The 19,942-nt window shown below is 47.5% G+C and overlaps 2 protein-coding genes across 3 annotated transcripts in view; both read left to right on the top strand.

Moving 5' to 3' along the window:
- The first annotated feature begins 760 nt into the window (after nucleotides 1-760).
- On the top strand, nucleotides 761-17,513 carry LOC120405238 (mas-related G-protein coupled receptor member H-like). 2 transcript variants are annotated; one of them, XM_039538664.1, is made up of 2 exons: nucleotides 761-831; nucleotides 16,266-17,513. In XM_039538664.1, the coding sequence occupies exon 2, from the start codon at nucleotides 16,272-16,274 to the stop codon at nucleotides 17,274-17,276; it is 1,005 nt and encodes a 334-aa protein (XP_039394598.1). In that variant the 5' UTR covers nucleotides 761-831; nucleotides 16,266-16,271; the 3' UTR covers nucleotides 17,277-17,513. The 2 variants fall into 2 exon arrangements, with proteins under 2 accessions (XP_039394598.1, XP_039394597.1); XM_039538663.1 differs by lacking the exon at nucleotides 761-831 and adding an exon at nucleotides 14,780-14,956.
- Nucleotides 16,344-19,942, top strand: part of LOC120405239 (mas-related G-protein coupled receptor member H-like) — a 35,020-nt gene continuing 31,421 nt past the window's right edge. Inside the window, exon 1 of the mRNA XM_039538668.1 lies at nucleotides 16,344-16,372. The gene's annotated coding sequence lies outside the window, so the exon portion shown is untranslated. The remainder of the gene's footprint in view (nucleotides 16,373-19,942) is intronic.

The following is a 19,942-nucleotide window of genomic DNA, read 5'->3' on the forward strand; positions in this document are numbered from 1 at the left end:
ATCTTACTGAACTTTTGTCCCCCAGCCAGGCCTGCGAAGAGGTCATCGATGCGGGGAAGCGGATATTGCTCTGCACACAACACTGGGTTGACAGTGACTTTAAAATCACCGCAAATCCGGAGGGAGCCATCTTTCTTCACTATTGGAATGATAGGAGTGGCCCATGGGCTATGGGTAACTGGTATTAGGACTCCATTGGTCACCAGGCGCTCCAGGTCCGCTTCAACTTTTGGCCTGATGGCATATGGCACAGTTTGGGCTTTCAGATATTTTGGTGGACTGTCAGGTTTAATGTTCAATATCACAGTGATTCCCATCATACTTCCCAGATCCTCTCCAAAAACAGCAGCATGTTTACTTAGTATAGGGGTTCGACTGGTTTCTTCTTTAGTCATTCGGTGCACTTCTGCCCTGTTCAGCTGAATCTTCCCAAGCCAAGACCTACCCATTAAGGCTGGGTAATTACCTCTCACCACAAACAGTGGCAATTTTGCAGCCTGTCCATTGAGCTCCACCTTAACATCAATAGTGCCCAACATGGGCACAGCTTCTCCCGTATACGTCTTCAGAACAGTTTTTGTTGCCTTAAGCGGAAGATGCAGTAGCTTTTCTTTATACACAGTCTCGGAGACCTGCGAGATGGCTGCACCGGTGTCCAGTTCCATGCGTATAGATTTGCCGTCCAACAACAGGGTTACCCAGTATTCATGTGACCCCACTGCCAAAGACAAAACATGCAGTGGCACTTCCTCTTGCGATGAACGCCGGGAACAGTACGACCACTTGTAGAGTGCCTATCTTGCCACGTTCGGGGTCTCCACAAGGGATGATGTGAGTATATGAACAGTCATAGGCTGGATGTGTTGACGGTCCTTTATTATCTCTATCTACTTGGCTGGGTTGCAGTATTTGTACTTTTGCTAACAAAAATATTACAAGGCTGTCATCCAAGTACTATGTGACATTCCTGCAGTATTTTTAGGCTTGCAAACATCATTTTAGGGTACCTGATTAAAAGTGCAAGAAAATGCAAGTGGCCTCAGTATAAAAGAGGCAGCGAGGCCTGCCTTAATTCCAAAGTGAATTAAACTAAACTGAATTAAGGGCGCTTGAATTATGAATAAAGTGTCCATACAGGAATTGAATGTGGTTTAATTAATTCACTTTCAAAGTGAATTTGAATTAACTTTCCAGAGAATTCCTGTGTAGACAAGCCATGAGTCTGTAAGGAGCAGGACCTGCCATGAGATTAACTGATTCAGGGATGTCTGCCTGGGTTGGGAAAGAGCCTGAGACAGTCAATTTGTGATGAGGGGGAAATGCCCAACACATCTCAATGAGGTGTTTACTCTAAGATCCACTGTTCTGGGGGTCTTGGTAACACCATGGTGGGAGACTGGTGGGAGGAGCATGCAAGGAGCCTGGCACCACAAACACACTCAAGGAGAGGGACCCCTCCACTACCTCGCCTGCCTTTCTGTGGGAGAAGGGAACTCTTGTTGCTGCTTCTCTCTAACTGCCACCAAAATTCAAATCAAGGGGGTGGAGCCATAGACTGACAGGCATTTCCCCAAAGACCCTTCAAAGGGTCTGAACTCTGCAGCCAACAGGGAATCCCTAACCTTGCCGAGTCTCACAGGGTAGCTCCAGTCTTGCCAAATCCCCAGATCCTGGAGTCCTGTGACATCATGACAAGCTCAACCTTCCTTCACGGTAACCTGTTTCTTGCTCTTGTGGTTGTGGAGAAAATCTGGAAAACAAAGCCACGGAAGGATCCCAAACCAGCAATCAAATTAAAAACCCCAATGGTTCTTTTTTTCCAAATCTCATGATTTTCAATCCAATCAGTTTTTGAAGCCTGACTCATGATTTTTGAACATTCCAATTTGACAACACTGAAAGTCCTTACGGAAGGCTTCATTTGGAATCCGTCCTGACAGCCTCAGCCTCTGCCTTGCCCCTCTCTGTTCTTGAGATGGGGGATCCTGGTTTTGTTTCCAAATGTGCTGAGCATCCATTGGCTTCACTGGGAGTTGAGGGTACTCAACACTTCTAGCCATGAAGCACTGTAAGGCACCCAAGGTTGCAGTGCACCCAGCCCCCCACTAGTCTGGATTGTACCCTATGTCACACTATCCCCATACGATCTGTCTCTCTCTCTTATCAAGCTATTTTCTGTCTACACATCCTAGTGTCTACCCCACCCATCCCTTCATCCCAATCTCTAATCCATCTTCCTGTTTTTCCATCCTTAGCTCTAAACCATCCATCTGTCCTTCTTTTTGAATAACTAATCTAATCCATCTATCTAATCTAATTTCTACTCCAATCTCTCATTCCTTTATCTAATCTCTAAACTCACCTCTAGTCTCCTGCCACCCTGTTGCTCTACCAACTAATCTCTGATCTAATCTAATCTAGGGTTTACTTTATTTTAGGGAGGTAATAATGTCAAGAGGGTGGAGGCCAACATTACAATGGTGCGAGGGTGTTTGTGTAGGACAAGTATTAGTGGTGGAGGTCTGTGATGGGGTGGAATAGGCCCAGAGGCAGGGCCGCCCAGAGGGGGGGCAAGTGGGGCAATTTACCCCAGGCCCCAAGCCCCGCAGGGGCCCCCACGAGAATATAGTATTCTCTAGTATTGCAACTTTTTTTATGGAAGGAGCCCCTAAAATTCCTTTGCTCCAGGCCCCCTGAATCCTCTGGGCGGCTCTGCCCAGAGGCCCCCTGCTGGAGGCCTCAGTGTCCTGCCACATCCGTCCCAGGAAAAGAGTAGTAGAGGAGTCCTCCAAGCTACATAGAGAGGCTGAGGGGGATGCAGCCAATCAGGGGGTTGCAGGCTAGTATAAAGGCGCTGCAGTGTAGACCAGAGTCAGTTGCTGCTCAGGGCCTGAGGAGTGAAGCTGGTGCTCCTAGCAGACTGAAGTCTGCAGCACCATGGACAGCTCAGAGCTGGCAGGGATGGGGGAGTGAGGAAGAGCTCATTGTTGGCTGCTGGGACTGAACATAGAAGAGCCCTGAGGTAAGGGTGAAGCACTGGTAAAGGCTGGGGCCACGGGGAAGTGACACAGGGAACTGAAAGCAGTTTAGTTAAAGGGACACGGCAGCACATGGCTGCTATTCTTAGGGTCCCTGGGTGGGGACCCAGAGTAGTGGGCAGACCTGGGTCCGCTCCATAAGCCACTGGGGAAGTGGCCTGCAATTGGACAGTGAAGGAGATCTGAATTGTTAAGAGTCCCAGGTGGATAGAACAAACCAGAGTGAGCGAACAGACCAGAGTGAGCGAAGAGTCTCCAGGGTGGAAGCCCTGGGACACAGTCTCCTACTAAGGCCAGAAGCACCAAAAGACTCTGTTGGTCTAATGCCTGTCTGAGTTCTGTACAGACTGTGACTTGGCCAGAGAGCTGAGTCACTAGAAACAGCCAGAAAAACTTCCAGAAGGGGTCACCACAGACTGAAATGCACAGACACACACCTGAACAATGGGGTGCTTGCAAAAGGTGGGTGCCACCACATTGCAAGGTCCCAATCACAGCCAGGCTTCCTCTGGGATATGGGTTAGCAGGGCTGGGGTGTGAATGCGTTGGATGCTAAACTCTTGATATGCGCCCATTACGTTGGGTGGGAGGTAGTGGAGGAGATGGGATGATTTTTGTGGCTGCTTAGATGGGTGGATAGAGGTGGATTGGGAAAGGATCATTTTCATCCCTTTGTCCTGCAGTCCTGGAGTCTTCGAACCTCCGCTTGCCCTGAAGAGTGAGAGCCACTGGATAATGGGTCAGTTCTGTAGTAACCTTAGACAAACCAGGTCGAGTGAAATAAGAATATGCTTGGATCCAAGCAATATGAATAAAGGGATATGAACGGAACATTTTCAATTGCCAAGAGGAGATGAAATCACCAACAAGTTGGCAAAAGCTGCAACTTTCACTGTCATAGAGGCCACTAATGGATTTAGGCAAATACAGCTGGATGACCAAAGTTCTGGACTCTGTATGTTCAGCACACCATTTGGCAGATACAGGTTCACCGGATTTCCTTCTGACATCTGTGCAGCTCCTGAAGGGTACTGAAGCGTGATCCAAGGTGCTGAATGTTACGTAGATGACAACCTGGTGTGAGGCAATTCCAGATGAGAACAGGATGAAAGGCTCAGAAGAGTTATAGGCAGGTGTCATGACAGGACCCTGCAACTGAACAAGAACAAAAGCAAATTGGCTCAAACAAAGAGAAAATGATTGCGGCATCACTTGACAAAAGAAGGTCACACGAGTATCAGTGGGAACAGAGACCTCTGCCCAGTGACTCTGCTCCAGTGAAGGCCTCTCATTCAGAATGTCCCCATGTGCTGAACCTCTTCCATATTCCATAAAGAACCACATCCAGATGATGGGGCATCTGCAGGAGAATGCAGAAGATGAGCTGAATGTACAGCCTTCACTTCAGCCCACAAGACCATACTACAGGGGCTGGGCATGACTAGATAGCTCTGCTGCACAGGCTAGCAGCCCAGGGCCTCTCTCCAAGGGAAATGGGTAAATGAGGGGTTACTACATATTTGAATTTTTAACTCTTTCAATTGTCTCCCCTTCCCCATCCCCTGGGATGTGTGGGTGTGTTCAATAAATGTGTAAAGGAGTTTTTGCTCCTTGGGTGATGCCCAGAAACCACAGCCAAGTTCCTAACTAATGTGGCATTAGTAGCTGCCCTAAAGGGTGAGATGGTGTCAGCCCCATCAGCAGTGTTTGCAGCTATTCCATGGACACAGAAGAGTCACACATACAAAATGTCTCCAGAGAACTCAGGAGGGCCAACAAAAGAGTGGAAACAACAAATTGCACCTGGACAGCAAGTCCATCTGGATGTGACACCTCCACCCATGTGACCCAAGGACCTCTTGATGCCAACAGGCAGAGGGTATATGGGGCACAGGGATCCCACTGGTTCACCAAAAGGGATCATCTGCTAAAAGCTTGTGTCACATTGGTCGTCATAACCATTGTGAGATGTATGTATAGAAAATATGTGAGGAGTAACGTATATCTACTCAAAATTATGTTCTCTGGGTCTGTAGTTAAAGACAGGTCACTCAAAGGTGACATACCTTGAGAACTTCTCCAGATGGGGGATGGGAGACACCTATCTCACTGGTGGACCATTGAGTGCCATACAATAGAAGAGTAGTAGCATGCTGAGTTAAATGCTAATGAAGAACTGAAGAAACTTCAGAAAGGAATTAACAGTAGGGTGGGAAGCCTATTTTCAGGTAAACACCACAGGTCTATTCTGGTACATTTGAAGAGGCAAAGAGACACCCTGTCTTCCTTCTGTCAGTGAAGATAAGCTGCCAGCAGGCTTGATATTATGAAAGTGGGGTCTCAGCCCGCTTGGTTGAAAATGCTGGGAAAAATCAGAGAATCATAGAATATCACAGTTGGAAGGGATCTTAGGAGGTCATCTAGTCCAACCCCTTGCTCAACACAGAACCAATCCCCAACTAATTCATTCAATCCCAAATAAATCATCCTGTGGATGTGGATTAAGCTATGGGAGACTGGGGAATGTCTTTTGTAAGCTAAATTTAGTCTCTAGAAAGCAGGTCATGATTTTGTTAATAAAATTCTTATTTGCTATCACTTGAATCTCTGTTCTTTGATAATAAACTTACTCTTGTTTTCACTATATCACTATATCTAAGTGCTGAGTGGGGATCCTGAATTGAATCTGACAAGCTGGTGTAGCCTATTCCTTGGTAAATAGCGGATCTAAGAACTCTGGGAGTGTTCAGTGTAACATGGGCTGAGCAGAGGGACACTCGGAGGACGGTGTCTGCCTATCAACCACCTGCGCAGAGTCAGGGAAGCCTGGAAGGCAGTGCTTGTGTTGCCAGAGACTGGTGGAATTGGGGAGCTGGTTCACAGCCAGCACAAACAAGACTTTCTTGCTGCATTCCCTCTAAGGCGTGTTGCCTGAGCGACCATGCAAGAGGGCATCAAGGGCCGTGCACCTAATTAGTGGAGCCATGCAAGTGAGGCTCCACTAATTAGGTGCCTGGACCATGGAGAGGATGTACATATAAGAAGGTGAGGTGGTGGAGGGGGAATAGAGCTAGGTGGGGGGCTGTGGGGTGAGGTGGGGCGGGGAGTTTGGGCATGCAGGGCTGCGGTGGCCAGGGAGAGATGCCTCCCTAGCCCCAGTTGGGCTGCAGGGTCCAGGGACTCGGGGAGAGAAGTGTTTTGCTGAATCAACCTTCCTGAATACGCCTTACAGCATAACTTTCTGCTTCAATCACATAAACCCTTAGAAATGCTGGCTTCTTCTGCTCCTGACATTCCTAGCCATGTATTTGGGTTCCTGCCTTCTTCCTCACTGTCTCCATGCAGGGCCATCCTTAGGCACCCCTGGGCATAGGCACTGACTCCTGCTGAAGATTATAAAATCACATCTCTAAAAAATCCTTGCATAGATTTTTAGATCCACTATCTGAGTATTCCTTTACAGCCTTAAATGCTTAAATCTTTAGCCTTAAATGCTTGGATCTTCAGACATATACGTTTTTTTTAAATAAATCCTTCAAAAAAACTCTTATCTGAAATACACATCTTAATTTTAATTACTTTAGTACAAAAAACTTGTTTCCAAAGTCTTTCTGTCCATCCCTTTCTTTCTTCACCCCCCTGTTGAAGAGAGGCTAGCCCTTAAAGGGACAACACCCCTTTCCTTCCAGATAGCTGGACAAACAAGTTTCCCTCTCTTTACTTCTGACTATTTGATGAACTAGTTTTAAAAGAACTCTCCAGCAAAATCAGTACCTTCGTAAGATAGAAAATCCTTTGTTATGCCTAAAATCTTTGGAAACATATTTTTTAAAGTTGGTAAATTTCATAAACATGTCTGTTATGGAGATTACACAAAGTAAATTAGTATTGCCTTTTTCTAAAAGTAATGAACATTGTGATGAACACAGTAAACCTCTGTGACTGATTCATTTAAAATAATGTCTTTATTTCAGTGAGTTAAATACATAGTAATCAGGAATGATTACTTTATGAAGGCTGAAGAGTGCCTTTAAAATATAAAAATCATCTTAGAAATACTGATTAAGAAAATGTAAAACACAGAAGAGCTGCATCATGTATTCCATAATAATTAATGTTGTATTCAGCAGGGCAGCTGACTTGCCCTTACTGCAAATAAATCTCTGACAAACTTCAGGGTACAGTAACTCCTCACTTAATGTTGTAGTTATGTTCCTGAAAAATGAGACCTTACGCGAAACGTTGTTAAGCGAATCCAATTTCCCCATAAGATTAATGTAAGTAGGGGGGGTTATGTTCCAGAGAAATTCTTTTCACCAGACAAAAGACATTATATCCATACACTGTATAAGTTTTAAACAAACCGTTTAATATTGTACACAGCAATGAATGATTTTGAAGCTTGGTTGAGCTGGTGGAGTAAGAGGGTGGGATATTTCCCAGGGGATGCTTTGCTGCTAAATGATGAACTAGCACTCAGCTGAGCCCTCAAGGGTTAAGACGCTGTTGTTAATGTAGCATCACACTCTACAAGGCATCATGGACTGAGGCAGAAGGGAGGAAATACAATAGATGCAGGGAAGTAGCTGCAAACACTTCCCTGCTCTAACTGAACATGATGATGAGCCCACGCTATCTAGCTGGAGCGCACCACTCCCTCCTCGTGACAGCACATGCACGGCTGCACAGGTGCTGACTTTCCAAAGTGCTGGGGGGTGCGGCCATGAGTGAGAGAGAGAGAGATGTGCATTGCCCCTTTAAGTACGCTGACACCACTACTAGTATATTGCCCTTTTATGAAGATCCGCCCATTCAGAGAGGAAGCAACAGCTTCCAGTGAGCTCCCTCCTTTCTGTCCCTATCCTCCGCTTTGTGGAGCGGGGGTACAGAGCTTGGGGGGCAGGAGCAGGGGGACATCCTGACATCAGCACCACCTCCCCCAGCAAGCAGGAAGCTCCCGGGAACAGCTCCAGGGCAGAGGGCAGGGCAGGAGCAGCAGGGCAGTGGGGGGAGGGACAGCTGAACTGCTGCTGAGCAGCTGTCAAGTCACATACCTTACAGGGAATTTAGGGGAGCTGATGAGGGGTGCTTTCTCTAAGGACGGCCCTGTCTCCACGTCTCTTTTTTTTTCCCCCTCACAAAGCAGAGCTCATTGGATTTCCTGTACTTCTTCTCAGTCCGTTACCCTTAAAGTGACAGAGCCTGACAGCAATCAGGACCTCCCTCAAAACGAGGAAAGCAGTAGGGACAGGAGCAGTTACAGGCAGCCGGGGTCTTCTTTCAGAAATAGGCATTAGGGCTCTGACAGGGAAGGCATGCAGCAGCTTCTGAGCTGCTTACCAACCCCTTGCACTCCTCCATCACAGAACCATAGAATATCAGGGTGGGAAGGGACCTGGAGGTCATCTAGTCCAACCCCCTGCTCAAAGCAGGACCAATCCCCAACTAAATCATCCCAGCCGGGGCTTTGTCAAGCCTGACCTTAAAAACGTCTAAGGAAGGAGATTCCACCACCTCCCTAGGTAACCCATCGAGAAGATCTGGGATTAGTCAATGCCTGGAACAAAGTACCAATGATGAAGACAATAGAGACACTTTTAAAGACCATTTATACAGTCTTCTGCAGATCCTCAGTCGGAAGAGGACAATTTGAGGAAATGGCAAATGTCACAGAAAATGAGACTATTGTTTAAACCTCTAAATGAAGTGAGGTGGCTATCGAGACATTTCACTGTAAGTGCCTTGATGTGTAATTACGAGACCCTTCTTAGATACTTGAACATGAAATCTCAGAAAACAATAACCCGATAGCAAAGTACTTCCCGACTATGCTCTCTGACAATAATTACCGTATCACTAACTGCGTGAAATGATGTCTTATATGAATTAGCAGAACCGACCAAATGCTTTCAGAAGAGCTCTTTAACAAGAGTGGAAGCTGTACACTTAGCAAGGGCCAAGGTGACCACAATGGCGTAGCCAGGTTCTAACATCAGGGGAAGCGAACACATAAAAATAGGCGCCACCCGCCGCCATATCAAATTACTAGTTACATACTTTTACATTTGTAATACATATTTATTTTGTACTTAAAATAAAAACACAAGAATGATATTGTTTTATAAGTATGTGTGTTATTTTGCATTTAAAATATAAAAAAGGTTTACAGTATTGTATATAAAATCAAAACATAATAAAAACACGTGTTATTTACTTATTTTATATTTCATACTGTAAACCTATTTTAAATGCAAAATAACACACGTACTTATAAAACATCATTCTTGTGTGGCCCCTGAAAGCGGGCAGCACACAGGAGGGGGCACAGTCCCCCGCATGAGAGAGACAATCGGACAGAGGTGGGTAGGGTCTGTTGGGAGTTCGCATGGGGAAGAGGGGGTGGGGAGCTGCACTGGGAGACTCTCCTATGCAGCACCTAGCCATGCTGGCTTTGTGCATCATGAGGCACTCGGGAAAAGGAGGCAGCAAGAGAGAGAGGCGGAGGAGGAGGTGCCCTTCCCCTCCCAACTGGGTCTATGAGTCCCTGATCTCACAGAGTCTCAGCGCTGCAGGCACCCAGCCCCCAGGTACTGGGCTGCAGTGCAAGCTAGAGGGGCTGATACAGAGAAGTCAGGACCAGTCAGAGCACTTCCCATGTCATCATGAAAACTCACTCCTGGAAAGCTGGGTGAGGTAATATGGCGGGGGGGATATATTTTATTGGACCAGCTTCTGTTGGAGAGAGAGACAAGCTTTTGAGCTTTCACAGAACTCTTCTTCAGGAAGAAGACAGAACTCCATGAAAGCTCAAAAGCTTCTCTCTCTCTCTCTCTCTCTCTCTCTCTCTCTCTCTCTCACCAACAAAAGTTGCTCCAATAAGAGATATTACCTCACCCACCTTGTGGCTCTAATTTCCTGGGAACAACAGGGCTACACCAACACCGCATACAAAAATGCAAGATTCACATGAACAGCAGAGTGACCCCCATCACACCAGGACACTATTTTCACAATTCATCTCAGCATAATGTCATCATCACACCAAGGCAGTAGCACTGTCAGCACAAGCACACTGGGATCCACACAGCAGGACAGTCGTGTCAGTTTAGCTCAGTCTCTGAGTCCATCCCCACTAAGCTAAGTCCAAAGGTTCAGCTAAACACAAGGGTACCTGCAAAGAGCTGTACTAACAGCAGGATCTACACGGGCACAATAGGAGGAGTTGCATGTCAGGGCACTGATTCCCAAGGCCAGTGCAAGGCAATATGGGATCCAGGCACCAGGTCCTTAGAACCAGAATTTGTACTCACAGGAGAGTGGGATGAAATTGGAGAAGTTACAGAAGGCAACTCCCAAGAAGCAAGGCATTGACCAAATGGCTGGGTGGATGTTAAACCACCATCACCAGCCATTGTGTGCAGCAAGTGAATGGCAATTAGTAACTTAATGACCACCATCCCCAGAGAATTACTCAGCCCTGGGACTCAGCAATGCCTCCCCCTCCTCCCCACATGATCACAAGCCCTTCCCTTAGGAGACAATTCAGGTTTCTCCTGATAGGAGAGGGAAAATCAGGCTACCTCGCCCTGCCCCCCAACATGGTGCCTGGACTTGTGTTTGCCAGAGCACATGGACTAAACCAAACATACTACAACAGCAGATAGTTCATTCCAGCCTTCCCTTGGGAGACGATTCCATCCACACCCCCAAGGCAGAGATTGTGCGGCTATGACGTTTCCCCTGATAATCTCAGTTTTCCTCTCCTACTCCCCCACCTCTATCCCTTCCCCACTGCCTCTTCCCTTCCACCCCTCACCCCCTAAGAGGCAGTCACTCAGATGCCAGGGAGGGGGAAACCAAGCACACTACATGGCCACTGTCTCTGAGAGGCAGGCGTCTCTGCCTGGGCAGGGAGGGCAAGCAGGGACACCACACCCAACAGGAGACCAGGAGATGCACCTCCCCTCCCACTAATGCCTGTCCTGGTCCAGCTGCCTGGGTGCAGGGGATGTTTTTGGAGATGCCTCTGGCTGAGCCCCCTGCCCCTCACCATGCAGATGGCCATCCCACCGGCAGCCAGGTGCTGGTTCTCACAGCCACCTGGGGGGTTTCCAGTCCCCCCTCCAAGCCACCCTCACCACAAGAAAGACCCCCCCTTTGAAATACACTTACCAGCTGCTGCTATTGGCTGCGTTTAGTTGGGTGAGAGGTTAGGAGCTGCTGCTGCAGAGCCAGAGAAAGCACCCCTGCCACAGTGCCACGAGAAGCAGGTAGGAGAAGGAGGTGGGGTCTCTCAGCTGCTCAGCCCCTTGCTCCAGGGGCAGTTCCTCTCGCTGATTAGCTGGTGGCCAAAAACCAGCTAAACAGCGAGCACTCGCACTCCCCTAGCTAGTTACCCTACTGCCCCCGCCCCCACCCAACAGCTGATGGCTTGTGGACCCCCACGGGCCCCATAAACTGTTGACTGGTGGGTGGGTGCCCCTGCCCCCTATAGGGGCATGCCACGACCGACCCCCTTCTTCCCCAAGGTCCCAGCCTCTCCTCCTCCCCAAGAGCCCAGCTTGCTGGAGCTCAGTTCTTTCCCCCTCCCCTCACTGATTAGCTGTCTGTCTCCCTCCTGCTGGGAGACAGCAATCGGCGAGGCAGGGAGGGGACAGGGTTTATGCAGCACACTAGGGGAAGCCAGCAAAGCGTGTCTGCCTGCCGGAGCCCAGCTTGCTGGAGCTCAGTTCTTCCCCTCCCCTCCTGCTGGGAGACACAGCCGATCAGCGGTGGCGGGGTATGGAGCAAGCTGGGGGAAGCTGGGCAGACCAAGCTTCAGAGCGGAGCGTGGGCCCCACCCCTGGTGCCATGGTAACCCCACCTAAGGCGGGGCTTTTTTGAAAATGTGCTGAGAGGAAGCTGCTGCTTCCCCTGCACCCCACTAGCTACGCTACTGGGTGACCAGACAGTGAATGCGAAAAATCAGGGCTGGGGGTGGTGGGTAATAGGTGCCTATGTAAGAAGAAGTTCCAAAAATCAGGACTGTCCCTATAAAATCAGGACCTCTGGTCACTCTAGGACCCAGATCCACAAGATGAGAGGACAGTATCGTGGAGAAACAGTCTCTTGGAGCAACAATGTGGAAAAATCTAATTGCATCGAGCACAAGAGATGAACTATTCAGCTGTGAATCTATTCTAAGTTTCACATCACTACTGTGTAATCATCTGAATGAAAGTTTTCCAGAAAAGCAACTCTATGAATAACAGGGGCGGCTCTAGGTATTTTGCCGCCCCAAGCATGGCAGGCAGGCTGCCTTCGATGGCTTGCCTGCGAGAGGTCCCCGGTCCTGCAGATTCGGTGGCATGCCTGCAGGAGGTCCGCCGAAGCCACGGGACCAGCGGATCCTCCGCAGGCAGGCCGCCGAAGGCAGCCTGCCTGCCACCCTCACAGCGACCGGCAGAGCGCTTCCCGTGGCTTGCCGCCCCAGGCACGCACTTGGCGTGCTGGTGCCTGGAGCCACCCCTGATGAATGGGCAGCTTTTGACTTTGCCTCACTTTCACCACAACAAATCAGTTATGAATTTGGTACTGAAAACATTAGCAAGCTAGTTGAGAAATACAGAAAAATTTTGGACCTTAGTCAAGTGAAGTCATCTGCCCAAAACACCATGGAGGAGGAGGAGTTCATTGTGAACTATTACAATGATTACAAATACATAATTGCAGAGAAACATGAAGCAAAGATGATGACAAATTTCCAGGAAGTGGTGACTTTCAGTCTACAAAATCCAGAACAATCCAGTGTAGTTTCACAACTGGTGGATATATGTGCAACCTTTCAAGCTTCCAGTGCTGATTGTGAGTGTGGCTTTAACCTTATGAATAATATCAAAACTAAATCATGAAACAGACTGAAAGAAGATCACCTGGATATGCTAATGAGGATCAAATTTCACACTTCAAGTGGTGGAGAAGTAAACCTTTACCACTCTTCCAGTGTTTATATACAGCGTCAAGACAGAGGAGAAAAGGTTCATGATCAGTGTCAAGTATCTGCCCCATCATCTGTCTTGCCAACTACTGACTCAGGGTCTCATTCCAGTGACAGTGATTAGTGGTCTCCTAAATCAAGAAAATAAATAAAGTTATTTCTTTCATGTGTCAAAACAAAATGTTTAATTTTATGTCACAAGTCACAACAAAAGTGTGTGTGTGTGTGTACACAATCCTACATAAAGGAACTAGATAAAAAGCTTTTTTTTGTCAAGCCAAGAAACATAATCTTTAATGTCAAGGATAAAGAAAGTGTAACAATTATTTTATTTCATGCATCAATACTAATGATAAAATATTTTGTTTCCTATGTCAAGAAAATGGCTAATTTTGTTTTATGCCTCAATGGAATAGATACATGTACGTTCCTAAAAGGCCACTGAAAATTTTGCAGTGTTAATTTTCTTTTTATTTGATTTCATATTAAATAAACATCTTAAGCAGTGCACCTTGTTAATTATCCCTCGTTTTAATATTCTTCCATACCTATGAACTTTTTAAAAACAATATATTATATCTAGGGTTTTTGTTTGTACTGGTGGCGCACATCTGCATATTACCAAATATTAGTGGTGCACATAAAATTAATTCCACACGTGGATGGAAAAAATTAGAGGGAACATTGCTCCCTTGTGCTGAGGACAGTGGTAGCCAGGGACACTGGAATGAGGGGTAGGGGGCCATGCACCCCCCCCCCACACACACACACACTTTTTACCGGCCATAAGGGTGAGCGTGGTAGTGGGGCCTCAAGGGAAGAAGTGGTATGAGGGCGAGCAGGGGCGGCTCTAGGAATCCCGCCGCCCCAAGCAGGGCGGCGCGCCGCGGGGCGCGCTCTGGCGGTCGCCGGTCCCGCGGCTCTGGGGGACCTCCTGCAGACGTGCCTGCGGAGGTTCCGCTGGTCCCGCGGCTCCGGTGGAGCATCCGCTGGCGTGCCTGTGGGAGGTCCACCCGAGCCGCAGGACCAGCGAACCCTCCGCAGGCATGATTGCGGAAGGTCCGCCGGAGCCGCCTGCTGCCCTGCCGGCAAATGCCGCCCCAAGCACGCGCTTGGTGCGCTGGGGTATGGAGCCGGCCCTGAGGGCGAGGGCTTGGGGGCGGGGGATGGGAGCCATAGTTCAGGCAAGTTCAGGCACCTGTGGGCCCCACACTTTCAGGGCTCTTCTGCCACTCCTGGTGGTAGTTCAGGCCAAAAGCCTAATGGGGAAAAATTGTCTTGAGTAAATTGTACTCTATTTTGCTTTATACTCCATTTTGCTAGCTTTGAATTAGTAAGAAGAAATTTAGCCTTGAAGTAGCAAGAAGAAATTGTTCTGAGTTTATCCTTTGCAGATTGTGTTGATTGTTCTTAGAAGGATAGAAGTTTTATGGTTGTAATTCTTGCCTTTGAAATCATTTACTGTGTTGTGTGTGAGTGAAGAACGTATGCTATGAGGATGAAAAGAATAGAGACAGGAGGCACAATACTAATTGAGTCCGGATGGTCGAAAGGGGAGTGGAGGAGTCAAGAGGCCCCAACTTTATTATCAGAATCACCCAGCTGGCAAACTGATGACCCTAAAGCAAAGGCATACACCCCAATGACAAGATAAGGAGTTGAGCCAGAGGGCCGAGATAAGAAACAGCTGCAGATCTTCCTGGTAACGCTGATTAAGAGCAACCTTAAATACCTCATGATTGATAGCTCCACTGTGACACAGGAAGGTCCATAGACTTGTATGGGAACTTATTACTATAAAAGAAGGGTGTATTGCCGTGGGATTTTGGGTTCACTCTGCATCAACATCAGAGCTTTGAATGCGTTCGATAGAGACCCAGCTCCCCTCCCTCGTGTGCAGTTTCAGCTGGCCACTGGACCTACCAGGCAACACGAAGGACCGGTAACTATAAGATCCAGCTGCAGAACCTTTTGGTGGGTGGGTGTGAATGGAAACATATGCTGATTTTAGTGCTTAAATTGTACTTTCAATACACGCAGCATATTGCCTTATCCCCTTTAAAAAGATTCTGTGCGCTTCTTAGAAGCATAACAGTAGCAAGGTGCCTCACAACCATGAGTACCCCTGGAAAACATCACAGTTATTAATGGGGGACTGAGTTAAGGTTGTGGATTTCCTGATTCCAGACCATGTCTGCCGAGTAGATAGTTTGTCCTTCTTAATACAAACCTATTTACCACAACAACAATTTTAAAATATACTCCCAGGAAATCTATCTTTAGGGATATGTAGAACATACACCACGTACCAGACTCGTCTGTTGAGGCCAATTCACACACTAGTTACCACAGTAACTATTACACCCTAAATACCCAAGGAGCCTTTCAGTTATAACTGGGCCATTTTGTGGTATCCATCCCTTGAGTTTTAAGCTTTGACGAGCCATTTCCTGTATGTTTAGGAGAGTGAAAACAATCACAGCAGTGAAGCAGAATGCTAATGCTACCAGTTGTTATAAAGTGCTCAATGCTCACCGGCAGTTTTGTGATCCCCATGTTCCCTTCCCGCCCTCCCCCCCATGCCGAAAGTGGAAGGATATTTCCCAGACAGAGCCTGGCACATATTGTATGCCGAATGCTGCCTAGAGATAGTCAGATAAATTCTTAGTGCTTGTGGCACAGAAAATTTTCACAAGATCCTATGGGGAGGATCACAGTGTCTGAGACATGGAGATTCTGAAGCAGACCCGCTCCTGCCCAGCTTTTGTAAACACAGTTCAGGTGCTGAGAGGGGTAAGAGAAGGGTTTGCTGGATAGATTCTTTGGGTTTTTGCATTCATCCAATGGGGCATACTTTATACCGAGGAATCTCTCTTCTGATCTCTGCCCCACTATCCACAACCCTTTCCTCTGCCAGTCCTGTCCAGACAGGACTGATGGCCCCTACCAATTTCTCTTACTCTCTCCCTCTCCATAGCTCCCTCTCTGTAGCTCCCCTTCTCTCTGTGTGTGTCTCTGTCACTCTTCCTCTATCGAGGCTGGTCCCCACCCATTCCTCCTTCTCTGTGCCTCTCTCTGTCCCCACCTTCCCCCATGGCCATTATCTCCCTGGGTATTTCTCACTCTTATTCCTTGGGATCTGGTTGTTCCAGGCCAGGAGGTTGGGGAGGGGCTGAAATGATCAGTGAAACTTTGTGCTGGGAATGTCAGAGTCACTGATTTCCACTCCCCCTTCTGCTCTCTACTAACAGGTGCGCATGAAAGACAAGGAGACACTGGCATCCCTCAGCAGAGGTTTAATGATGACTGAGCTGAGCACAACGTCCCTGCTTCTGACAGAAACCAGCCCAGACTATAGGTATAATGAGACTGGTTGCAAAATACACAGTTTAACTAATGTGATCCTTCATGGTGTCACTGTGCTCATCTGTCTCTTCGGGCTGGTGGGCAATGGGGTCGTCCTCTGGCTCCTCAGCTTCTTCATTAAGAGGAATCCCTTCACCATCTACATCCTCAACCTGGCCGTAGCAGACTTAAGCTTCCTCCTCTCCCTGCTTGTTTGCCTCATACTTTCTACTGTGGAATCTCTCTTCTGTTTCTATGAATTTGCGCAATTTCTGGGGGTTTTTCTCCTGCTGCTTCTGTTCACCCACAATGCCAGCCTGTACTTCCTGACGGCCATCAGCGTTGAGAGGTGTCTGTCTGTCTTCTACCCCATCTGGTTCCGATGCCACCGCCCCAAGCACCTGTCTGCCCTTGTGTGTGCCCTGCTGTGGGCACTCTCCTGCCTGGTAATTGGACTAGTGTCTTATTTTTGTGTTTTTCATGGAACTGAACACTGTCGGATGTCACACATAGCCATGTATGTTCTGGATTTCCTGATTTTCGGTTCCATCATGGTTCTGTCCAACCTGATCCTGTTCATCAAGGTCCGACATAGCTCCCAACACCATCAGCCTGGAAGGTTCTACATTGTTATCTTGCTCACCGTCCTCTTCTTCCTCGTCTTTGCTGTTCCCTTCAGTATCCAGCGCATTGGCTGGTATTTTTATTATGTTAATATCCCCTCTGAGATATGTAATGCACTGGCCTCTTTAAACAGCAGCATTAACCCACTTATTTACTTTTTAGTTGGGAGCTACAGGAAGTGGCGGTTCAGGGGCTCTGTTAAGGTCGCACTCCAGAGGGTTTTTGAAGAGCATGCAGATTCCAGAGAAAACAGAGAAGCCACCAGGACAGACACAATGGAGATGGCTAATTAAATCCCTACAGCACCCAGCCTCAGAGACCTTATTGTGGTTGTGGAGCTTTATTAATCAGTATGAAAATTGGCAGCTTCCTACTTGTTTAATTTTTCTCTAATTTTCCAAATACCATATTTGTTTGGCATTTGGTTATGATGTTATGTCTGTCTTGGAAAACTTGTCAGCATAGTCTCTGGGCCTATCAGATATATTTTACACATCCCGCAAGTTATATCTCCAGTGAGTGTATATGTATGCAAGGTGACAGTAAATGATTTCTGCTTCTGACTACAAACCCATCTACTAGAAAGAGGGATTGGGGAAAAAAGGCATTTTGACAGGGTGGGCATGAGAGGAAATAACATACTGACATTAACATCGATGGCAACTTTATTATATTTGCCCAAAGCATATGAACTAAAAAGAACAAAAGTTATTCTAAAGCACAAAATACATATAAATCTCTATCTAATTAAACAGCATACACATTGCCCAATTCAGTATTAAGTATGATCATTAGAAAATTTAAATAAGTCCAGTGGGACACAAATAAAAGAGCAGTGAGTGAGGGAAATGCAATGGCTAGAGATCACCCAATAGCTATAAATAGGGGCCCTACCAAATTCACAGCTGTGAAAAACACATCATGGATGGTGAAATCTGGTCTTTTGTGTACTTTTACTCTATCCAATCCAGATTTCATGGGGGAGACCAGCGTTTCTCAAACTGGGGGTCCCAACCAAAAGGCGGTTCTGGGGAGCTGCAAGGCTGTTGTAAGGGGGGGTCGCAGTAGTGCCATCTTTACTTCTGCATTGCTTTCAAAGCCGGGCACTGGAGAGCAGTGGATGCTGGATAGGCGCCTAGCTCTAAAGGCAGTGCCACATTAAGCAGCAGCGCAGAAGTAACTGGGGCAATACCATATCGTGACACCCTTATTTCTGGACTGCTGTGGACAGTGGTGCTGCCTTCAGAGCTGGACTCCCAGCCAGCAGCCGCAGAGCTTCCTGCAGCTGGGGGAGGTTCCCGAAGGTGGGTCTGATACAGGAGCGGCACCTGCAAGGGAAGAGGAAGTCCCATCCCTCACCACGCTGGCCAGAACCAGCAGCTGGAGTTTGGCGTAAGGTAGGAGCCCTCGGCCAGGGCACCTCCAGCCCTGCCCCTCCTCGGCTCCAGCCCAGCGCCCTGGCACTCGGGAGTTAAAGCACTTTGGGATGCTGTTGGGGGAACTATGGAAAATCCCCCCCACAACCACAGTACCCTGGGCGGTCGCCCATCCATAAGGCCAGCCCTGCTCCTCCCCAACAGAAAGCGCCCAGACAGCAGCTGCTGCTCTCTGGCCACCCAGCTCTGAAGGCAGCTCCACCACCAGCAACAGCACAGAAGCAAAGGTGACAAGAGCATGAGCCCACTACAATCGCTTTGTTACCTCCCCATAGCCTCCTTTTGCATTGGGACCCCCACAGTTATACCACCATGAAATTTCGAATTTAAGTATCTGAAACCATGAAATGTATGATTTTTTTAAATTCTAAGACTGTGAAATTGACCAAAATTGACAGTGAATTTGGTAGGGCCCTGGCTATAAGAAAGGAAACAGATATGGAGTCCCAGTCCCACTCCAAAGGCATATGGCTGTTTATATTTCAAATGTTTTCTCTCTTTTGGCCACCTTCTCTGTATCTTTAATCAAAGGATAAAAAGTGTTTTAATGGGAGGTGCCAACAGTAACTTGAAATGAAACTGCTGGGCCACAGTCACCTATGTAATGTTGTAACAGTGTACCAAGTTATCGATAACATCGTCTCCCTTGTGGGCCCAAGACACCACAGAGCTACCCACACAACAGATGTTTAGCCATTTATCTCATGCTTGGCTAAAGTTCAAGGAAAGGAACTGGGCGGGGTCGGTACTTCCTATTGTTTCTGGTGTGAAGAGTGAAAGACACCACAACTGGTGACAAGGCTGGGAGCCTCACCCAGAGATGCGGTGGGACAGAGAGTGACTATTAGGCAAGTGAAAGTTAAATGACAACTGCACCTCTTTCAGATTTGACAGAGATGCTAGTGTTTATGGTTTGGGGGCAGTATTGGCACAAGCACAAAGAATTTGAGAGGATGGTGGTTTTGTTCAGCAAAAGTCTAGTTCTTCTGAGAGGGCACCACATGGAAGGAACTCCTGCAGTGGTTAAATCTAGAGAACATTTTCATCAGTATTTCTATGGGAGGAATTTTTGGTGAGGACAGACCATGCTGCCCTGCAATGGCTCTTTAGATTCAGGAATCCTGACAAACAGCTTGCCATGTGGTTGGGAAAACTGCAGTGCTGTGATTTCCCATTCATGCACAAGCCTGGCCATTAGCATAGCAAGGCAGATGCCTTGTGTAGATGGCCTTGTTGGAGAGACTAAATGCAAACATTCCCGTAGCAGAAGAGCAAACAATTGTTAGCTCACAGGGATGTGTGTACTAGGGAGCAGATGGTTGCCTCCTCTCATCCAATAAGTTTCAGAATTGCACAAGTTCCTTGTTCATCCACTGGAATAATGGAAGTGGGGTTGCAGAAATGGATGCCAAAGCAACTAGAAACTTCCCAAAGAAAGGACCCTGATGTCAGAATAATGTGTGACTGAAAAATCAATTTGCAAATAGAGCCACCCTGGAATGTAGTGGACCCTCACTATACCA

This window comes from Mauremys reevesii, linkage group 4, assembly GCF_016161935.1.
Source record: "Mauremys reevesii isolate NIE-2019 linkage group 4, ASM1616193v1, whole genome shotgun sequence".
NCBI classification, from domain to species: Eukaryota; Metazoa; Chordata; order Testudines; family Geoemydidae; genus Mauremys; species Mauremys reevesii.

Coding starts and splice junctions, on each gene's coding strand:
- LOC120405238 (XM_039538663.1), top strand. CDS start 14,795: ATGGGAACTTATTACTATAAAAGAAGGGTGTATTGCCGTGGGATTTTG. Junction 14,957..16,265: donor CCAGGCAACACGAAGGACCG/GTAACTATAAGA, acceptor CTCTACTAACAG/GTGCGCATGAAAGACAAGGA.